This window comes from Lepidochelys olivacea, assembly GCF_965140295.1.
Source record: "Lepidochelys olivacea isolate rLepOli2 genome assembly, chromosome: 7".
NCBI classification, from domain to species: Eukaryota; Metazoa; Chordata; order Testudines; family Cheloniidae; genus Lepidochelys; species Lepidochelys olivacea.
The window spans coordinates 115,938,639-115,959,909 of NC_140417.1; the positions used below are offsets into that span (position 1 = coordinate 115,938,639).

Here is a 21,271-nt window from a genome sequence, read left to right on the forward strand (position 1 = left end):
ATTTAGTTGGGATTGGTCCTGCTTTGAGCAGGGGGTTGGACTAGATGACCTCCTGAGGTCTCTTCCAACCCTAATATTCTATGATTCTATGTTTCTAAGAGGGCTGGATATACTGTTGTGTGGGGGGATTGCTTGCTGATATGGTGCAGGATTGGAGGTGGTTTTTTTGCGCGGGGGGGAGTTGGTATAGTTGGATGGAGATGCTTTGAAGGGGCTACAGGGGTGTCTGTGTGTGGGTGTATTAGTGTTGGAATGGGGTGTTGGAGCTGCTGTTGTGTGTGTGTGTGAGATTGGAGGTGCAGTGATGGGTCAATGCGGGGCTAGAGGATTGGAGGAGCTGAGGTGTGTATAGGGTGGTGGAAGTGCAGTGACAGGCGGGGTGAGTGTGGAGCTGGGGGGTTTAAGGTGTTGGGGTGGGGAGGTTGGAGGTGCTAGTGTTTGGGGTGGGGTTGGAAGTGCAGTGACAGGTAGGGGTCAGTGCGGGGCTGGAGGGTGGAAGTTGTTGGGGGGGGCTTGGTGCTGGGAGGGTGAAGGTGCTGGGGGGCGGGGTTAGAATGGGGCGTCATTGTGGGGGAGCTTGGTGGTTGGGGGCGGGGTTAGAATGGGGCGTCACCGTGGGGGGGCTTGGTGGTCTGGGGGTGGGGTTAGAATGGGGCGTCACCGTGGGGGGGCTTGGTGGTCGGGGGCGGGGTTAGAATGGGGCGTCACCGTGGGGGGGCTTGGTGCTCGGGGGGCGGGGTTAGAATGGGGCGTCACTGTGGGGGGGCTTGGTGGTCGGGGGCGGGGTTAGAATGGGGCGTCACTGTGGGGGGGCTTGGTGCTCGGGGGGCGGGGTTAGAATGGGGCGTCACTGTGGGGGGGCTTGGTGGTCGGGGGCGGGGTTAGAATGGGGCGTCACTGTGGGGGGGCTTGGTGGTCGGGGCGGGGTTAGAATGGGGCATCACAGTGGGGGGGTTTGGTGGTCGGGGGCGCGGTTAGAATGGGGCGTCACTGTGGGGGGGCTTGGTGGTCGGGGGGAGGGGTTAGAATGGGGCGTCACTGTGGGGGGGCTTGGTGGTCGGGGGGCGGGGTTAGAATGGGGTGTCACTGTGGGGGGGCTTGGTGCTCGGGGGGGAGTGGAGGTGGTGGGGGGCGGGGTTAGAATGGGGCATCACTGTGGGGGGGCTTGGTGGTCGGGGGCGGGGTTAGAATGGGGCGTCACTGTGGGGGGGCTTGGTGCTCGGTGGGGAGTGGAGGTGGTGGGGGGCGGGGTTAGAATGGGGCATCACTGTGGGGGGGCTTGGTGGTCGGGGGCGGGGTTAGAATGGGGCGTCACTGTGGGGGGGCTTGGTGCTCGGGGGGGAGTGGAGGTGGTGGGGGGCGGGGTTAGAATGGGGCATCACTGTGGGGGGGCTTGGTGGTCGGGGGGCGGGGTTAGAATGGGGTGTCACTGTGGGGGCGCTTGGTGCTCGGGGGGGAGTGGAGGTGGTGGGGGGCGGGGTTAGAATGGGGTGTCACTGTGGGGGGGCTTGGTGGTCGGGGGGCGGGGTTAGAATAGGGCGTCACTGTGGGGGGGCTTGGTGCTCGGGGGGGAGTGGAGGTGGTGGGGGGCGGGGTTAGAATGGGGTGTCAATTTGGGGGGTTTGGTGGTCGGGGGGCGGGGTTAGAATGGGGCGTCACTGTGGGGGGGCTTGGTGCTCGGGGGGGAGTGGAGGTGGTGGGGGGCGGGGTTAGAATGGGGTGTCACTGTGGGGGGGCTTGGTGGTCGGGGGGCGGGGTTAGAATGGGGCGTCACTGTGGGGGGGCTTGGTGCTCGGGGGGGAGTGGAGGTGGTGGGGGGCGGGGTTAGAATGGGGTGTCACTCTGAGTGTGCGTGTGGAGGGCTGGGGGTGCTTTCGGCGGAGGCGGAGGGGGATGGGGTGGCGGTTGCACAGCCGGAGGGGCGGCATGCGCTCCGCACCATGGAGACGGGCGCGCAGGATTCGCGTCAGGCCCGCGCCGCCGCGAGTCCTTGAGCCAGGCTCTGACAGAGTCTCTGGCGCGGCCGCCGCCGGGAGCGTGCGCGGGACCCGTGAGTAGTCGGGGTGCGGGGAGCCGCAGGGGCGGAGAGACGCGTCTGGGGCGGGCTTCCCGGTGCAGGGTGAGTAGGAGGGTTTCCTAACTGGCAGGAAGGAGCGGGAGGCGGCACGCGGTAATAACGTGGGGGCCGAGGGCAAAGGGGGTACAGTGTTGGGGATGGCGCACGGGTGGGTGGGGCGGTACTAGTGTGGGGGTCCCAGGGCAGATGGCGGGCGGAGGTGGGGGGAGGGTGCAGAGGGATAGTGTGTGTTGGGGGGGGGGCGTTGCAGAGGTAGGTAGGGGTCGTGTGGCACAGGGGAATAGTGTGGGTGGGGGCGGTGCAGAGGAGGGTGGGGGTGGTGTGGTGCAAGGGACTAGCGTGGGTGGGGCAGGGCAGAGATGGGTGGGGGCGGTGTGGCACAGGGGAATAGTGTGTGGGGGGGTTGCAGAGGTGGGTGGGGGCGGTGTGGCACAGGGGAATAGTGTGTGGGGGGGTTGCAGAGGTGGGTGGGGGCGGTGTGGCACAGGGGAATAGTGTGGGGGGGTTGCAGAGATGGGTGGGGGCGGTGTGGCACAGGGGAATAGTGTGGGGGGGGTTGCAGAGATGGGTGGGGGCAGTGTGGCACAGGGGAATAGTGTGTGGGGGGTTGCAGAGATGGGTGGGGGCCCTGTGGCACAGGGGAATAGTGTGTGGGGGGGTTGCAGAGGTGGGTGGGGGCGGTGTGGCGCAAGGGACTAGCGTGGGTGGGGGCGGTGTGGCGCAAGGGAATAGCGTGGGTGGGGTACGGGGGATAGTGTATCTAGTGGGTGTGGGGGATGTGTGCAGGGGGTAGAGGCATGGGGGTATAGTGGGAAGGCATGGAGGGTGCAGGGGAAGATAGTGTGTGTTTGTGGGGGGGTTGGTTATGGGTCACTTCTGTCTTTTCTGTAGGCCTGGAATAGGATGAAGCATTCACTGAGCTGCAGAGATTCAGGCTGTACTCTGAATTGGAAGCTTGGAATTAGAGGCTGGGAGCCCTATTAAGATTGGTTTTTCTTTGCCTTCTCACGCACCTTTATGCTCACTCCCTTCCAGACCAATGGAGCCACAAACCTTTATTGCACCTTGCTGATTTTGTCATATCCGTTCCTCAGTTCCACGTGAGCTTCAGAGGACAGTGCAGTTTCATTGCCATTATGGTCTGCTCCTCCTCCAGCATTGCCTCAGCGCAGTCCGCTTGGCAATATGCCCCTCTATTGCTCAGGGACATTCTACACCACATATTTGTGCTCAGTGTTTGTAGTTTTATTTTTAGCAGATCTTTTGTATTTTTACTCCATGCTGATTCACTTTAGATTGACATATTTATTGTAGCTGGTTTAGAGCATAAGCTGTTTAATGGGGTTTAGGTGCTGGAAGAATTTTTTTTCTCTATAGATTTATGTATGAAATTGCCATTGCTTCAATAGCTTTTTATTTCTAGTGTTTGTCTTCAAGTGATTGTGTATAAACACAAATGTGACCAAGGTGACCGAGAAGTGAATTAGGGGACATATCTTTCTGAATATGTATGAGCATCGTATTTGTATTTATGGGTTACTTAGAGTATTAGTGTGTTTAAGACCCAGTAAAGCAAATAAAGGTCCTGAACCTGCAAAGATCTATTTACGTGTACCGTTTTGTACTCACAATGTGTAAAGTTAAGCCAAAGGGCCTAATCCTGTAAAATGCCAGAATTTAAAATTTTAATTTAAGTTGAGAATTTTGTGCATGGAGTGCTTGCAGGATGGATCCAGGGTTGACTGTTGTTTAGAATCATAGAAATGTAGGGTTTAAAGGGACCACCAGACTTCATCTAGTTCATTTCCCTGTGCTGAGGCTGGTTGATTGCCTGGGATTAAATGAAGTAAAATTTTGGGTTAGTGATTTTAGTCTCTGCAAACATTTATATACCAGAATATGCCCACTGAGTTCAGTGGAGAGTACTCCTACAGGTATTTGCATGATCTGGGCTTTGAAATATTTCTCTGTGGTAATAAATGAAAGAATTAGCATCCTCTCTTAATACTGTATAGGTATTGAATATAAATTGATATTTTATGAAATATATCTCATAATTTGTAGTGAATACTACTACTTGATTTCAGAATGTCCGAGTTGTGCAAATGCTCATTGTAACACTCTCTTAATGCTTTTGACTTATTGGCTTATTAATCTTTCATTGAGTGTTATGAACTAAATTTATTTGATGATGAAATATTTTATTTAAAAAGGATTATCTTAATGCAGGCTTCTCCACATGCAATGTGGGCTTGTGTTGGATTTTTAATATTTTTTTATTGCGTGCCAGTAATGAGTTTGGAATTATACATGCACATATAGCATGAACCTTGCCCCAAGGAGTTTTAAATCTAGTTTCAACACTTAGTCTAGCTCAGACACATGCAATACACTGGCTGGTGGTGCAAGGAGAAAACATTTCTGAAAGACTTTATAGAAAAAAGATGTTCCCAGGAGACAATTTATAAAAGAGGAATGTTGTATAGTATAAGAGGAGTGTGAGTAACTTCTTGAGCAAAGGTATCCTTTGGGTCAGTACAAGGCAGTATGGGCAAGGTGTTAATAGGTCTCTTCATCTAGACATACTGAGTATGCTATTTTGTCCATTTACTGTGTTGGTACGGCAGCTTGTACCAAAACCTGAGAGAGTCAATCTGGAACTTTGCAGGATATGCATTGATACAGGAAACCAATTTATGATGAATTATTTAGAATTGTAAATTACCCTTCACAAAAATATGCATTTTGCCTTTTAGCCCATGGTCTTAAATTTGTCCTGTGTCATGGATGAGGCTGCTTTGTCCCTTGGAACAATAGATGTTTCCTATTTGGCCTCTTCAGCAGAATATGCTGTCACTAGATGTAAGCACTCCAGTGAAGAATGGGTAAGTAAAAATATGGATGTAAGTCCTTAAGATTTGCTTTATTTTTCCTTAAAGTATAAGATAGAATTTTCTTTTTTCTTTTCTTTTTTTCTTTTTCTTTTCATGAGGAGTGAGGATAAGAATGTTATCTCCTATGTACATTACACAATTTCTTCCAGTACTTGGCTTAGAAATTGGTGATGAACCAAGAGTATAATGCTGTGGCAGAGACCGGTATTGCTAGGCAGTAGAATGCCTTCATTTTGTCAGGCATAGAAAGAAATGGTGTTAACATCCTTAGAGCCTCATGGTATATTTATTAATAGTTTTATATAGCTCTTGAAATGGTTTCTTAGAAGTGCTGGAGGGAGCTTGGTGGGCATTAATGGGGAGGCTTTTGTAGTTGTGCAGGCTGTTGTGGAAAAGGATTCAGGATTTGGAATATACAAAGTGGGCAGTGAACAGAGTAGGTTGGGAGGAGCATAAGGAGCAGCATGGGTGTAGGAGGAGATGATGTAGCACTGCAGGCAGGGTGGAATTGTGCAGTGCTCAAAAGATGAGAAGTTTGAACTTGGAACTTGATACGAAAGAAGAGTTGGAAACATGGTCAGAGTTGAGAGAAAGGATGTTGATTTTGGCAGCTGTGTGTTTTGGATCCAACTAGAGGTGGAGGAGATAGGAGGGAACAGGCTACAGTAAATGAGAAAAGATTGAGAGTGGGGATAATGGCATGCACGAGATGGGAAGGAAGAGATTTTGTAGAGAAAGTAGTAGCAGGTTTTAGCAAGGGCCTAAATGTGAGGGTTTTGACATAAAGGTTTTGAGCTTGGATGGTGACCGTTTGGTGGTGGTATTGGTAATAGATGGGGCTGGTGAAGGGACAGCATTTTGGTGCTTATTTCGTTTCTGAAAAAAACTCTTTAGGGTAGGAACATTAGCCAATTCAGGCTATTACCTGTTGAACATTTCAATTTTTAATATGAATTTTTGCCTTGCTTTTGACTTTCTGGTTGTTTCTGAATGATGTGGTTTTCTAGTTGAGTATATGATAACCCACGTTTAGGATTTCTAACAGGTATGCTGCATTGAAGGTACTGGCTGCAATCTGCTTTGCTTCCCTTTCATGTGTCATTTTTAACATATATGGGCTTATTTTGTTTTCTCTCTTTTGGTTATATGGTTGCTCTTTATATCAATATTATAACAGATGACTTTGTAATTCCATTGAGTACAATGGTCCTGAACCAGCATCCACAGGCAAGTAATATTCCCATTGATTTCAGTGGGAATTATGCATGTTTAATTATGCATGCTACTGTAGTTAAGAATGGCATGGTTTGTTTTTCTAATTAATCAAATAAAAGAAAACTCCAGCTTTCTTGTTACTGATTCCCTGTACTTGGGAATCTTTAAAAATCAGCCTGAGGAATTAGGCTTTCGTACAGTAGTTATTTTTGCTTATTACTTTTCATATGGCTGTTGAAACATAACCTATAAGGACTGTAAAATTGGTGAAGTTCTTATACGTTCAGTCATCTTACAATTTTAAAATGACATTGTCCGGCAATGAATTAAAAATCAGATTTCCTTGATTACATTATGAACGACTCTGAATTATTAAAATGACATCTGATTTACTGTTCACTATACTTTGTTAACTTTTTACTCTTCTCTCATTTCTGAAAATGAAAATATACTGGTTAATTTCTCATCTGTTTCTAGTTAGCTTATGTCAATTTCATTTTCAGCTTTGCAGGCATCAGTACAATAATGCAGTGTTAGGGATGTAAATAGTGCAGCAGAATGTAGGGTTTTTTTTGGTATCAGTTGGAATTTTAGAAAAAAAAATTACGGAAACATTTCTATTGGCCTTAAGTTTAAAAAAATAAGTTGGGCCTGGTAGTATTCCTAAAGTCTTTAAATTCTCAGTAGTGGATAATTGTCATTTTTGTGCTAGGGAGAGTGCAATTCGAGGCCTACTGTCTTCCGATCTGCGACTTTAAAATGGAAAGAGACACTACTGAGCAGAAAAAGGCCATTTGTGGGACGCTGTTGCTACATGTGTACTCCCCAAAGCCGGGTAAGAAGATTATGAACTGGATTATGTTTGACAATAAGAAGTTGAAATGTGATTACAGTGTATTGGAGTTTCAGTAGTTTCCTCACTTTCAGAATTAAGATCACAGTGTTGTTAATCTATACAGGGAGGTTGATTGTTACTTCTCTTTTGTTTGCTTGGTAGTTAAGATTACCTTTCCTAAAACATTGTCATAAAATTTGGAGATGGAAAAGACCTTTTGTGATGTCTTGTCTGTCTGTCTTCCAGTGCAGAATTCCCTGCACTAAATTCTGTTTGAGAACTAGTGTTTGAATTTTGTGAAAAACTCATTTGCTGTGCAAGATTATTTAAAATACATGTTACTGATGTAAATTTAATGCTCATGAAAGGTATTAATCTCCAAAAATGAAATCTTAACGTTCACTCTGAATCCATAGAATAACTACAGTCTGACCATTGGTCTTGAAAGCTTCTCGTATTCTCCAATATGTTTCACCACTGACTTGAAGGAACCACAAGTAGGTTTGAGAAGACAATTGAGTTTTCAGACCCAGACAATTCTTGGCTTGTCTGCTGAGCCTGGCAACAACAAGTGCCAGATGTAGTAGTTTTTGTGATGTTTTGTCCCTTGGAGCAGTATCAAGATGCTCAAGTAACAGATGATCTGCAAGATGACTTTAAAAAGTGTTTTGCCAAACTTTTAAACTATGGTGAATGAGCTTCCTTTGAAGGTGTGATTGTGTGAAATGGCACATTTTTACTTGTCAGATATGTACTCTCTTTTATTCAATTATATTTCATAGATTCAGAGTTTAAGGCCAGAAGGGACCATTAGATTATCTGATTCTACTCTGACCTCCTCTGTGTTACAGGTCCCTAAATTTTACCCAGTTACCCCTGTAGTGAGGCCAGTAACTTGTGTTTGGCTATAGTAAGTATTTGTTGAGTTCAGTGACAAAAGAACACTTTTGCTTCTGTTAACTCCTGCCACCAGAGTAGGAATGGTCAATAACGACAAATGGATACAGGGGATAAAACCCCAAATGCATTGTAGAGAACTATCCTTGGTAGGATATGGGGAACAATATAAGGACCTAGATAAATTGATTCCACCTCTTGTGTACACGTAAGGGTTTTGTGCCTCATATGCTTTTGCAATGCTTTTGTAACTTGCCATATCAAAAATATTTTTGGATTTTGTTTAGTCTTTGGAGCCAGTTTAGTTCTGAGAGTGAACTGATTTCTTTTCTAGCTCAAGCATCAAACTTGTTGTTGATGATCCATTTTTAGGGCCACTTAATCCCATTTTCTTTGAATTATGCCCTTAGTTATACCTGTGCTGCCCCACTAAAACTACTGCGGTTGCTTAGGTGTAAATGAGGGCAAAATTCAAGGACTCTGCCAGGGGGTTACATAGCCATGATCTCCTTAGTCATACCTAATGTGATGGAATACATATGGAACACCTCAGTGCTGTTTTTATAGTCCCTTTTCTGATGAGAATCTCAGTTTAAAGTTAAATTTGAAAAGGAAGGGGTAAATACTAGATCTGTTGACACAAATCCAGTGATTTTTTTTTTTTTGAGGTTGGCTTTTCATGCTACATATGATTTGAGGGGAATACCTGCAGCAGAGTGTTTTATGTCCTTTGCAAATTGTATTGTAGCAATGCATTGAAAGGTGGCTGTGGTATCAGACACCCTTTTGTTAACCTCAGAGCATAATTGTACAATACACTTGTTGCTTAATGTTCTAGAAGGGAAATAAATAGATATTTTTATATTATCTTTTATAGCATTTTCATCAGTAGCTCTTGTGCTTTACAAAGGAGGTCAGTATCATTATCCCCATTTTATAGATGAGCACAGAGAGGTGAAATGACGTGGCATAGAGAGGTGAAATGACTTCTCCAACAGGCCATTGGCATAGCTGGAAAGAGAACCCAGGTATCCTGAGTCCCAGTCCAGTGCTCTATCCAAAAAGCAACATTGCCACCCAAATATAATAACACTCCCTTCCCTGGTGGTGTTCCTCATTGAGTTCTTTCCCATCCCTGTGTCAGCTACGTTCATGAATCTTTCTCTGAACTCATAAATTGTTTGTCTGGGTTGGCAATACAACAACAAAAGGCAACTTGTTATCTGTGTGATGATTTGCTTTATTGGCATCTTCTGTTTAGGGTGGGAGGTGATAAGTGACTTGAGTGTGCTGTGAATCTCTTCTTGATTGAGTTCTCACTTCCCAGGACCTGAATGATTCATATACACGTATTTATTTTTACATAGCAAATCACAGGAATGCAGGTTTTGTACTTGTTACAGCAAATGTCTAGATTTGAGAGAGGATCACCTTCAGTTCGTGACTGTCAAAATGGGCTACAGTACTAACTATAAACCTTCTCATGCAGATGCTGTGCTTGAGCCAGAGGGTTTGACTGGGGTAAGGTTTATATGGTGTATCTCCTGCTTACACCAGGTGTGAATCTGACCTCAAGTTCCAGTCTGAAGCATCACTTCATTATTTGTCTTTGCACAAGTGCTGGTTTATGTAGTTTGCTCATAATACAATATTCTGGCTTTGTAGATGGACCCTGGGCCTAAACTCTGACTGTTTTTGAACAGCTCATGACCTGCATCTATCTTCTGGTATTCTATAACACTCATTGCTTTCCCATTTAAGTGATTAGACTGGTTAGACAAGTTTGGATTAAACTAACCTTTATTTTGTTTTTCTGTGGTTTTCACTGGCTGGCAGTGTTACCCATGCTAAAAAAGTGAGGGTTATTTCCCTTCTGTATAGGAACGTGCATTTACTTATACCCCCGCTCATTACGTATCCTGATCTTCATCCACTTCCAAGTGGGAGGCACTGTTGAGTTTTCTAGGTGCAGTAAAGTATCATGGATGAACTGAATGGGTGCTAAATGTGGCCTGAGTAAAGGTCTGGGAGATAGGGCCTCCTGAGTTTAAATCCCAGCTCTGGTACTGGTTTATTTTGTACTCATCAACAAGTCACATAACACTTCTGCCTCTGTTTCTTTATCTTCATATTTGAAGAGGAAAAAGAATTTACATTATTGTTAATGTGAAGAAACGACCATTATTTTATAAGGAAAAAGTCTTCCAATTATTTCTTTTCTCTCATTTTGTTTTGGTAGGATAAACTTTTCAATGCTAGTATCCCTTCTTTGGGCCTACGCAATGTCATCTATATCAATGAAACGCACACAAGGTAAGTTAAACTATTTCCAGCATAATTAATGACATTTTCTTTGTCTTTCTAACTTACTGGATCTCTTGGCAGAGAAACCACCAAGAAAGATTTAACAACCTAATGAGGGCCAGAGTGCTTTCTTGGTACGCTTGAATCTGTGCTGAATTTACAGCGGCAATAAAACCTATAGTCTGTCTTGGCACGCTGCTAACTACAGACAGTGTGTGCAAACTGCTTGTATATTTCAGAGCAGTCCCAAGGTTGTCTACTTACATTGACTGCATATAAGGAGTGTGAAGATGGCACGTAGTCTGCGTAAAGTAAAGCAGATTTCAATCGCCATTGACTTTAATGCATTGGGGTGTGAGTCACAATGTGCATGTCCCACAGATATTGATTTGAATGGGTAAGCAAGTATCCCTGTATTAAAGATGAAAGCAGCAATAGATTAAAGATGAAAGTGGCCTCTGCATCCTTGGGTTGACTGTGTGACTGAAGGCTGCATTGCTGAATTTGTCAATTTGGCCCACAGCCTACACTTTGGCCACTGTTGGTATACATAGGATAATAGCAGTTATAGGTTGAGCCTGTCCTTCCATAATAGCAAAGTACAGCTCTTTGATATGTGTGTTTAAGGTATTTAACTGGATAATGCATTTTTGTTCTGTTTTTATAGTTTTGTCCTGGGGTAATGATACTTTCATTTTGAAGTAAATGAAAATGTTTCTGTGTTCTGCCTGCATGCAAAGTTGATTCTCCTGATACCATAATTAACGTAAGATTCTGTAGTATTCATTGTAGATTCAGAACAAACAGAGACAGGCTAATAGACTGGAGGAAACGAGCCAAAATGTCGGAGTGAAAGAAAGACAGTGTTGTGTTGTACTTGAGAGAGAGGGAAGGCCTGGAGGTTAATACTGGAGATTACTGTCTATTGATTTAATTGATTATTTTTTGTGTGTGTCATCAGTGGTCTAGAATACTGAAAACCTTTTGAAATGCTGTTTAAAATAAAATAAAAAAAATAGGTCAAATCCTTGAACGGTCTTGATAGCTCATGGTTTTGTAAAATAGGAATGTAAAACCAGTTGATTCATCGAACCATTTTTCCTTAAACCACAAAATGTGCTTAACTCACAGTGCAGTTGTAGTGAACGTGTAAATGATTTTTTGAAGTTCCATATTTAATCTCTCAGTAACTTTCATTTGCTCATTTTCAAAATTAAAGTGATTTTTCTAACTGCTAGTGAACAGTGACTATATTCACGGATTTTAATGAATGCATATTTTGTTTGTAGTTTAGCCTACCACTTTAAGTTCCTTTGGAACTCTTGAATGAATACCATCCAGTAACAACTTATTTATTTATCATTTTGTTTCAGCCCCTCTTCCTTTTGACAGTGTAGCATTTCCCTTGAATTTAGTATTGTTCTGAAATGGAATTCTCAGCCAGTCTGATTCGAAGGGTGCTAGACAGTTATTGATTCCTAACTACAGTTTTTTCCCGCAGTAAATCCTTGTGCTCTGATTGGTTGCAGATACCTAATTTACATAATATACAGTTTCTCACTATGTATACAGTATGCAATTTTCTCTGTCTGACAGCCATTTAGAGAGTAGAGATTTGCATGATTATTTATTTCTAAGCCTCATAGTGAATGTGCTAATATTTGACAGGCTTTTGTGATATTTCTGTGCTGATCTGATGACTTACTCACAATAACCAAGCTGTTTGATAGCAACAAACGTCCCTTCTCAACTTTTCCCTTAAAATCAATTCGGATTGGGCATATGACTGGTCCAAAAATAATTTGTCAATTGACTGGTTGAATATTGTCAAATATGGTCAAATATTTTAAAGTGCTAATTTATTAGAATAGTAAGACAAAAGAGTAAGACTTTATGGTCTACAGTAGGCATAGCATTTTATTTATATATATATAATATATATACACGCGCGCTCACTCTATGCCTAATTTTAAAAAAAAAAAAGTTACTTGTTTCACATTTTTCGGAGTGAAAATAACTCAATGAAATGAAGTTCTAAAAAATTAAAGAATGGCTCCATGATGCAATCAGAAATGTAGGCTGCTGATCAGGGCATTCTTGGGTGAATATTTGACCATAGTGAAATATGTGGTCGGTTGACCATTTTGTCAAGCCTAATACGAATTTTTTTATAAAAACCTCTCAAAGAATTTTTTTTTTAGAAAGGAAAAGCAATGAAAATGCAGTTGCCAAACAACTGAGAAAAAGTGCTTTAAAATATTAAAAAAACCTTTAACCTATTTTCTTTTCTTCCTTGTCCACAGTTTAGCAAGGCTTTTATCTCCAAAATAACTGTTTGCAAATTCCTAGAATTGTTACAATGCAAACAGGCATATATGTGCATTAAAACAAAACAAAATATCTTGTTAATAATTATAGGAGGAGGTGGCAGGAACCCCTGTCTTTAGGTTGAGGATTGACACGTGACTCAGGCAGCTTTGAAAAATGTCAGCCTCGATCTTTTTATAAAAATGTTGACGAATGTTAGCTGGATTTATGCTGCTCACAGCAAGGTCACTGATTTGCTTAAAACTTGGCACTGGGTGAATTGTGTATTCTGACCTGACAGACAGCCGAAATGTATGTAAGTTCTGAGATGTAACCAAGGAAAATACCGCAGATATGTTCTTTTGTGGCAATTTTTTTATGATTGAGCGAAAATGTTATGACACCAGCCTCCCATAAGTTTGTTGCTTCAGTTTGGGTTTCTTCCCACGTATCTTGTGATATATATCTATTCTGTCTGTAACACTGTTAATTTTCTGATATAGTAAAAAATACAGAAGCTATGAGGTAGCTGTTCAAAGAATTTTACCTACTTTTGTAACCTTTTATTGGATGTATGTGAATGTTTGACAATAAAATTATTCTTTTAAAAGCTGAGAATGGGACACATTTTTGGGACACATTTTGATGATTATCTTTCTTATGATGTAGGTACAGAGGGTGGCTGGCAAGACGGCTCTGTTATGTTCTTTTTGTGCAAGAACGAGATGTGCATAAGAGTATGTTTGCCAACAATGTGACAGAAAATGTGTTAAACTGCAGCAGGTAAGATATGCTAAATAAGCCAACATTGTTTTTTTTGTGTCTGTTTCCAATTTCATGCATAATATTACATTTAATCAAAGATTGTTACAGAATGACAACACAGCAAATTCTGAAAGCTAGAATATTTAGAATAATAGAAGGTACAGTGTCTGTGACAGCTCATCCCTCAAATTTAAGCCACATAACTTTTGTATAGAATAGTTATGGGTGGGTGGGGTTTTTACACATCAGCCTCCGTATCTTTGGAGAGACTGCTGCTACAGATACAATAAACTTAATATTAAGGGCTTGTTAACATGGGACATTAGTGCATGGCAAGCAGGTGTGCTATAGGTTCACGTTAACGTCCCATGTGGAAAAGTCCTAAGTATAATAAACTACTATGGAGCCCTTTGCAGCTTTTGTTACCAAGTTCATAGTAGATCTATATAGCTACGGCCCTACCAACTTCACGGTCCATTATGGTCAGTGTCATTTTACGTTTTCAGATGTTTAAATCTGAAATTTCATGGTGTTATAATGGTGGGGGTGCAACCCAAAAGGGGATATTTGTGTGTGTTTGTGTGTGTGTGTGTGGGGTCACAAACCTGTTGTAGAAGACTCATGGGATTGCAACCCTCACTTCTGTGCTGCCTTCAGAGCTGGACTCTGAAGGCAGCAACCATGGAGCTTCCTGCAGCCGCAGAAGGTTCCCGGAGTGGAGATGGGTCTGATCTCCCCCGTGCTGCTGGAAGTGCCCTAGCCAGGGGCAACCATCATAGGCCCTACTCCTTCTAAGCGATGGATCTATAGTCTATGCTCTCATTCTGTAGTAACTTTTTGAGCTAGTGCTTATAGTTGGATTCCTAATTCACTCAGTTTCTGAGCCGACTTTCATAATATCCAGGAATACTTGCACAAATTTAAGGAATGCTTTGAACATCAGCCATTGATCTGAGAGCTCTCAGACCCTTGCTTTTAAAATTTTATATTCTATAGATGTGTTCTTAGAATGGAGAAACTTATTAAAGGCCAGCACTTGCCATACTCTGTCAAGGGTTAACTTTGATAGCCAGTGAATGATATTTTTGCCTCTGTACTGTATTTATAACTTTCAATATGTTTCTGCAAATCATTGACCAGCTGATACCAGTTTACCCATGGATTGGTCCATTTCATTTTACAAGTATTTAATCGAAACTTAGATGACCATTGAATTTCAGTTTATGGCAAATGAAATGCAAAGCATGTTGATGTGCATTTCTTTCATCTTCCAACTTACTGCAATAATTATACCATAGAACTGCCCTAGTTCATTCCTTCTAGAAACAGTCTATAGCTTAACTCATTTGTTACAGAACTGTCTTGTGTTTTATTTTTAAAATCAGAGTGCAGAAGGCCATTGTAGAGGAGGCTTCTGTATTAAGTGCTGCAGGTACTTGGACAGACCTCAAGGCCATCAGCAAAGTGAAGAAAAAAGCTAGAAGAATTCTCCAAGAAATGGTAGCAAACATCTCACCTGCTTTGATCAGGTAATAACCATAGTTTGGTGAACTATTTTTATGCTTGCCTAGCATCAGGGGAAGGATCTCCAGTCTTTGCCCTTGTACATGAGCACAACAGTCACTTCCTGCCTAAAAATTCCTATTTTATAGCTAACCCTAATGCTACCCCAAAACATGAGGATTATAGGTTTTAGCCTTAAAAAATGAAGTGTAATCATACTCTCATATTGGAACACAAAGAATCTGTGGGCTTTCCAACTTACAAATAGTATGATAAAATTTAAATAAATACACTTTCCTCCCCTGAATTAAGGTCCTTGCTGTCAGCCCCAGGGTACCCTCTATTGTTACTGCCTAAATCAGCTTAAGCATCTTGCTGCAGTAACTTACGATCAATAGTCCATTTAACAATATTTTTCTTTAGTTGTGACTCTTAAGATAGGAATCAAATTTCATGCTTCAGTGTGCAAGCTGATCACGAGAGATGTTAGGAAGGAATTCTCCCTGATTATGCCCCCAACAACTCCACTGACCAGTTGATGTTGCAAACTCTACATCTCTATGTGACCATATTGGTTATAAAAGCAATACAACAGGAAGGCCACTTTGAATTAAACTTAAAATTCTTTTGGGTTTAACATTTTTCACCCTTAGGTTGACTGGTTGGGTGTTACTGAAATTATTTAACAGCTTCTTTTGGAACATTCAGATCCACAAAGGCCAATTGGAGATGGTCAAAGCAGCCACCAAGGTAAGAAAATTACATAAACTCTTAAAACATGGGGAAACTTCTGATGTTACTTTCACTGGTGTAAATCAGGAGTGACTCCATTGAAGTCAGTGAAGTTATACCAGTCTAAATGAGATCAGAATCAGGCCCCAGTTCAGATCCTGTGCTATCCAGTTCTGTGAACATACCATTCAGCAGACCTGTCTTTATTAGATAATCCTAGGTACTAGAGATACTGTGCTCTTTCAGCTGTGTGTTCACAGCACCCTAAAAGACCAAGCCAAGTTCTGGTTTTATCTCAAGTTTCAGGATCATTTTTGAGTGTAATGTCTGATGTGACCCACTGTAGAATGTTCTCTGCCCCCCCCCCCAATGCTGATACAGCTGCAGGCTAATAAATTACTAAACTTTTTCTAACTACTTATATTTAGACTTCAAGGAATAACCTGGTCTTCATACTTGTCTGCAAAGTGCCTCACCTACTGCTTGCTTATTTATTTAAATTTATTATAAGCATCCTTTCAAGTTCTACCAGTCCTTACCCCTCCCATTTCACAATATCAATATGCTGAATTTTCTACGCCTTTTATGCAGAATTTACAACAGAAAGGTGCTATATGACCCATACACTATCAAGGAATAAATAATTGCACTGAAATGAGAGAGAGAGGCACCATTGATTTCTAAGGAACTTTACTGGGAGTATTTGGAGACATTGTGCAATATTGCTTAGATAGATAGTATGCAGTGAGAATAAAATGGCAGGTTTTTTCCTTATGTAATCAGTTACCGTGTTAGCATTTTGGAGTACAATGCCTGGGAACATTGCTGCTGATAAAGTTAAGTTACTTTTTTACAAAACAAGTCAACAACCTGTTTACAGTGGAAAATTTTGGCACATCTCAAATAATTGTCGTCATCTTGCATTGATACTGTAAGTCTGAAAAACCTGCTAATGTCATTCTACTGCTCCCTGCAGTGCCTACAGCACAAACACTGGTAGTGCAATTGCCTAGTCTGTTCTCGCTGCTAAAGCAAATAAGTGGAGAAGTGTAAACTGAAATTCTGTCAGTTCTACTAATCTAAGGTGTTACTCGGTAAAGAAAATTTAGAAGACAAAATTCTTCTTCGAGATGTGTCCCTGTGAGTGCTCCACTCCAGATGTAGGTGCGTCTTTGCTCGGAGAGTTTTACCGCAGGGCCCGTATGGGTTGTGCATGCACGTTGCCTGCCTCGTGCGCCGTTGTCTGTTCAAGTGTCGCGTGCACAATCCAAACTCCTCAGTTCCTTCTCAGCTGTCCCCGGCCTGAGACGGAGCGCTGCAGTGCCGTTCATACCTAGTTTTTAGTTTAGGAAATAGTTATTTAGTGTTAGCCAGTTTATACCATTTGTATTTTAGTGCCAAGTTTTTTTTCTTTTCCAAGATCCTCGCAGTGGCAACGGGGCATCTGAGGAAGCCAGGAATAATTATATTTCCTTATCTGGCCGATTGTCTCCTCAAGGTGTACACTCTATTGGAAGCTGTTCACTCCATGCAAACGGCAATAAGCTGTTTCCACAGCTTCAGCCTACAAAGAAATCAATGATAGAACCTACCCAACAGTTGGTATTCAGCTTACGGCCCACGAATGCATACAACTTTTGAGCCACGTGGCAGCATGCACATTTGTAGTCAATTATACGTGTTTGCACATGCACTGCCTGCAGGGATGGCTATCAACAGTGTACAAACCAAACAAGCACAACATGAACATCCGCTTAACAATGTCCCACAAGAGCAAGGAATCATTAACCTGGTGGACTCACCCACCCAACCTGTGCTTGGGGATCCCGTTCACACAGATTTCCCGCCCCCCCCCCGCCCTGCCCCCGTCACAATTGCTCACGACAGATGCCTTCCTCGTGGGGTAGGGGAGCAAACAAGGAACATCGCTCAGCACAGGGGCTATGGTCCACAACAGAGACCAGGTTACATATAAATTTCCTGGAACTTCGCGCTATGCGCAATGCCTGCCTCCACTTCCTACCATTCATACAAAATTAACATAGATTCATAGATATTAAGGTCAGAAGGGACCATTATGATCATCTAGTCCGACCTCCTGCACAACGCAGGCCACAGAATCTCACCCACCCACTCCTGCGAAAAACCTCTCACCTATGTCTGAGCTACTGAAGTCCTCAAATCATGTTTAAAGACTTCAAGGAGCAGAGAATCCTCCAGCAAGTGACCCGTGCCCCATGCTACAGAGGAAGGCGAAAAACCTCCAGGGCCTCTTCCAGTCTGCTCTGGAGGAAAATTCCTTGCCGACCCCAAATATAGTGATCAGCTAAACCCTGAGCATATGGACAAGATTCACCAGCTAGATACCTAGAGAAGAATTTTCTGTAGTAACTCAGATCCCGCCCCGGGAGTGATGACCGACAACATCACTTGTATGTTTTATATAAACAGGCAGGGGGGAGCCAGATCCCTTTCACTCTGCTCCGAGGCTATCAAGCTCCGGAATCTACGCATCCGTCACAACATCCACATTTCAGCTGCATTTCTCCCTGGCTGCCAGAACACCACGACAGACGAACTCAGCAGATGGTTTCCTCAGGACCACGAATGGGAACAAAGCAACCCAGTACTTCAACATGTATTACGACAGTGGGATCACCCACATATAGACCTTTTTGCCACAGTCCGCAACAGCAAAAGTCCCCTATTCTGTTCCAAGGCAGCCCTGGGGAAACACTCTTGGAGAGATGCATTCTTAATCAGCTGGATCGCAGATCTCCTATATGTGTTTCCACTGATACCACTGCTCCCCAGGGTCATACAGAAAATAAGAACCGATAGAGCGGAGTCATCCTAATAGCCCCTACGTGACCGAGACAGCAGTAGTACCCCTTCTTGAAACGCATGTCAGCACAGCCCCAATCACTCTTCCCCTGCACCCAGACCACTTACACAACAGGAGGGACAATTACAGCACCCCAACTTGCAAATGCTACAGCTCAAGGCATGGCTGCTTTATGGCTCTCTCATGATGAGCTAACCTGCTCAGAACAGGTTCAACAGTAGGAAGCTATCTACATGCTCCACTTACGTACACAGGTGGAAGAGATTCATAACATGGTGTACCACAAAACAAGCATATGCTGTATCTGCTCCTCTCATGATGATATGAGACTATCTCTTAGGGCTTAAATGGTTGGGCCTTTCCATTAGCTCACTGAAGGTTCACTTAGCGGTGATCACTGCTTTCCACCAAAAGATTGATGAGACCTCAATCTTTGCTCACCCTATCACCAAACAATTCCTCCGAGGCACCCACACCCTCTCTCTGGATGTGAGGCCACATACTGTACCTTGGGACTTAAATCTTGGGCCAACCGTCCTGACTCGTAAACCGTTCAAACCTTTGGCAACTTGCTCCTTGTTACACTTGTCCATGAAAGTATCCTTTTCGGTTGCCATCACATCCATGACACGTGGGGGAGATAGAGGCACTTATGGCTGGACCCCCCCCCCATACTATCTTTCATAAGGATAAAGTTATGTTATGCACTCATCCCAAATTCTTAGCTGAGGTGCACTCATACTTCCACATTAACGATCCTCTGCAGCTCCCAACTTTCTTCCCCAAGCCAAACGCAAATTCGTTAGAGGTAACCGTGCACACGCTGGAAGTTAGAAGGGCTTTGACCTTTTATCTGGACAGAATTAAACCATTTCGGGCTTCTCCTAAACTCTTCTTATCAGTAGCAGAATGGTCCAAAGGAGCGCACATACCAAACAGAGGCTCTCTAAATGGATATCTGGATGCATTTGACTATGCTATCAGCTAAAAGGCACTCAGCTTCCAGCAACCATTAGTGCGCATTCCACGAGGTCTACATTGATGTCCACGGCATTTCTAAACAATGTCCCATAGATAGACATTTGCAAGGCTGCCATCTGGGCATCCAGACACACCTTTGCCAAACATTTACGCTATCACGCAAGGCCCTAAAACAGATACTCAACTTGGCTGAGCGGTACTTTCCACTGTTTTATTTCCTACTGCAAAGCCCCTACCATCCTAAAGGGCACTGCTGTACAATCACCTGGAGTGGAGCACCCACAGGGACACCTCTCGAAGAAGAAGAAGAAGAAGGTTACTCACTTTGTGCAGTAACTGAGGTTCTTTCAGATGAGTGTCCCTGTGGGTGCTCCATTACGCACCCTCCTCCCTCTTCTTCGGAGCTGGATACAGGCTCTGAGTAGAGAAGGAACTGAGGAGTCCGGATTGCACATGCAACACTTCAACAGACAACAGCGCGTGAGGCAGGCACCACCATGTATGCGCAACTTGTATGGGCACTGCAGTAAAACTCTCCGAGTGAAGGCATGGGGATGCACCTACACCTGGAGTGGAGCAATCACAGGGAGACTCATCTCGAAGAACCTCAGTTACTGCACAAGGTGAGTAACCTTCTTTTCACTCCACAGTATCCTATTAATTTTTGTTTTATCTTTTTTTCTCCCTCCCCCAAATAGATGAATTTACCTCTTATCTTCTTGCCTGTTCACAAATCTCACATCGACTATCTGCTCCTCACATTCATTCTTTTCTGCCATAATATCAAAGCACCATACATTGCTGCAGGGAATAACCTCAACATTCCCATCTTCAGGTAAGGATAATATGCTGAGCTAAACTTTAACTTGCTCTCAATAAAGCCAAAGGGGCATATGCTCAGTTGGTGTATATTGTCATAGCTCCACGCCAGCTGAGGATCTGCCCCAAATTGTTCAGGATTTGTGATAAGGGAATTTAGTCTTGTGGTCATACTTTGGAATTTACTTTGGTCCTATCTAGCTTATCTAGCTTTACTTTGGTCTTATTCGAGAGAGAGTCTTGAAAGAGAGATTCTTTAAGGAAGTTGGAAAAGGAAGAAGACTTAGTTGAGACTTAGTTACTGAGTCGCTTTGAGGAAGGGGTGTATGAAGAAATCCTGATAAATGTGGGATAGCACAAGTTTAAGAGCATCTGTTCCTCTTCATCTTTGGAGACTCATTGGGATTTAGGGGAAATTAAGTGTATTCAGTTAGTGGCAGGCAACATAGAACTTTGAACACTGAGGGCTGTTTAATTCAAATACTGCAGCACTTATCTTTGTAAGTTATGTCAAGTGTTGAAGGATTGAGAACACTCGCATAAGCTTTTGAAATTTGGCAGTAATGTAGGGACTAGAATTCTCGCAGAGCACTCCCTATCTATCTTCAGTATTTATATGGCCCCCATCATTATAGAATTTGAACACCTTAAAATTTGTAATGTATTTATCCTCCCAACATCTCTGTGAGGGAGGGCAGTGCTCTTAGTCCCATTTTACAGGGTCACAAAGGGAGTCTGGCAGAGCAGGGTCCTAGACTAGTGCCCCAACCACTAAACATTCTTCCTCTCTTTCATTTGAGGGAGAATGGCTGAGATATGCACATTGTTCTGCCTCATCTAATTTTTTCCTGAAGCTGTTGGCTGGTTTATACATTCCACTCTTTTCATATTTGACTAAAATTGGTGAATAAAATCATTTCTTGATTTGTAGCACATTGATCCGCAAGCTGGGAGGCTTTTTCATTCGGAGGAGGTTGGATGAGAACCCTCATGGACGTAAAGATGTCCTTTATAGAGCTTTGCTGTATGTGGTATGTATCTTTTCTTAATTTGCAAATATAAAATTTGATTAGTCACAGAGAAGGGGGAAAGAGCAC

General features: G+C 43.2%; 1 protein-coding gene across 3 annotated transcripts in view; it reads left to right on the top strand.

Annotated features, from left to right (window-relative positions):
- Positions 1–1,908: 1,908 nt before the first annotated feature.
- GPAM (glycerol-3-phosphate acyltransferase, mitochondrial) overlaps positions 1,909–21,271 on the top strand; it is a 40,012-nt gene continuing 20,649 nt past the window's right edge. Inside the window, exons 1-9 of one of the 3 annotated variants that reach the window (XM_084635051.1) lie at positions 1,909–2,050; positions 4,834–4,962; positions 6,899–7,021; positions 10,158–10,231; positions 13,199–13,312; positions 14,680–14,823; positions 15,451–15,547; positions 20,054–20,190; positions 21,106–21,205. In XM_084635051.1, the coding sequence (XP_084491177.1) occupies positions 4,837–4,962; positions 6,899–7,021; positions 10,158–10,231; positions 13,199–13,312; positions 14,680–14,823; positions 15,451–15,547; positions 20,054–20,190; positions 21,106–21,205 (915 nt within the window). In that variant the 5' untranslated portion in view covers positions 1,909–2,050; positions 4,834–4,836. The other 2 variants (XM_084635050.1, XM_084635052.1) reach the window with 2 other exon arrangements.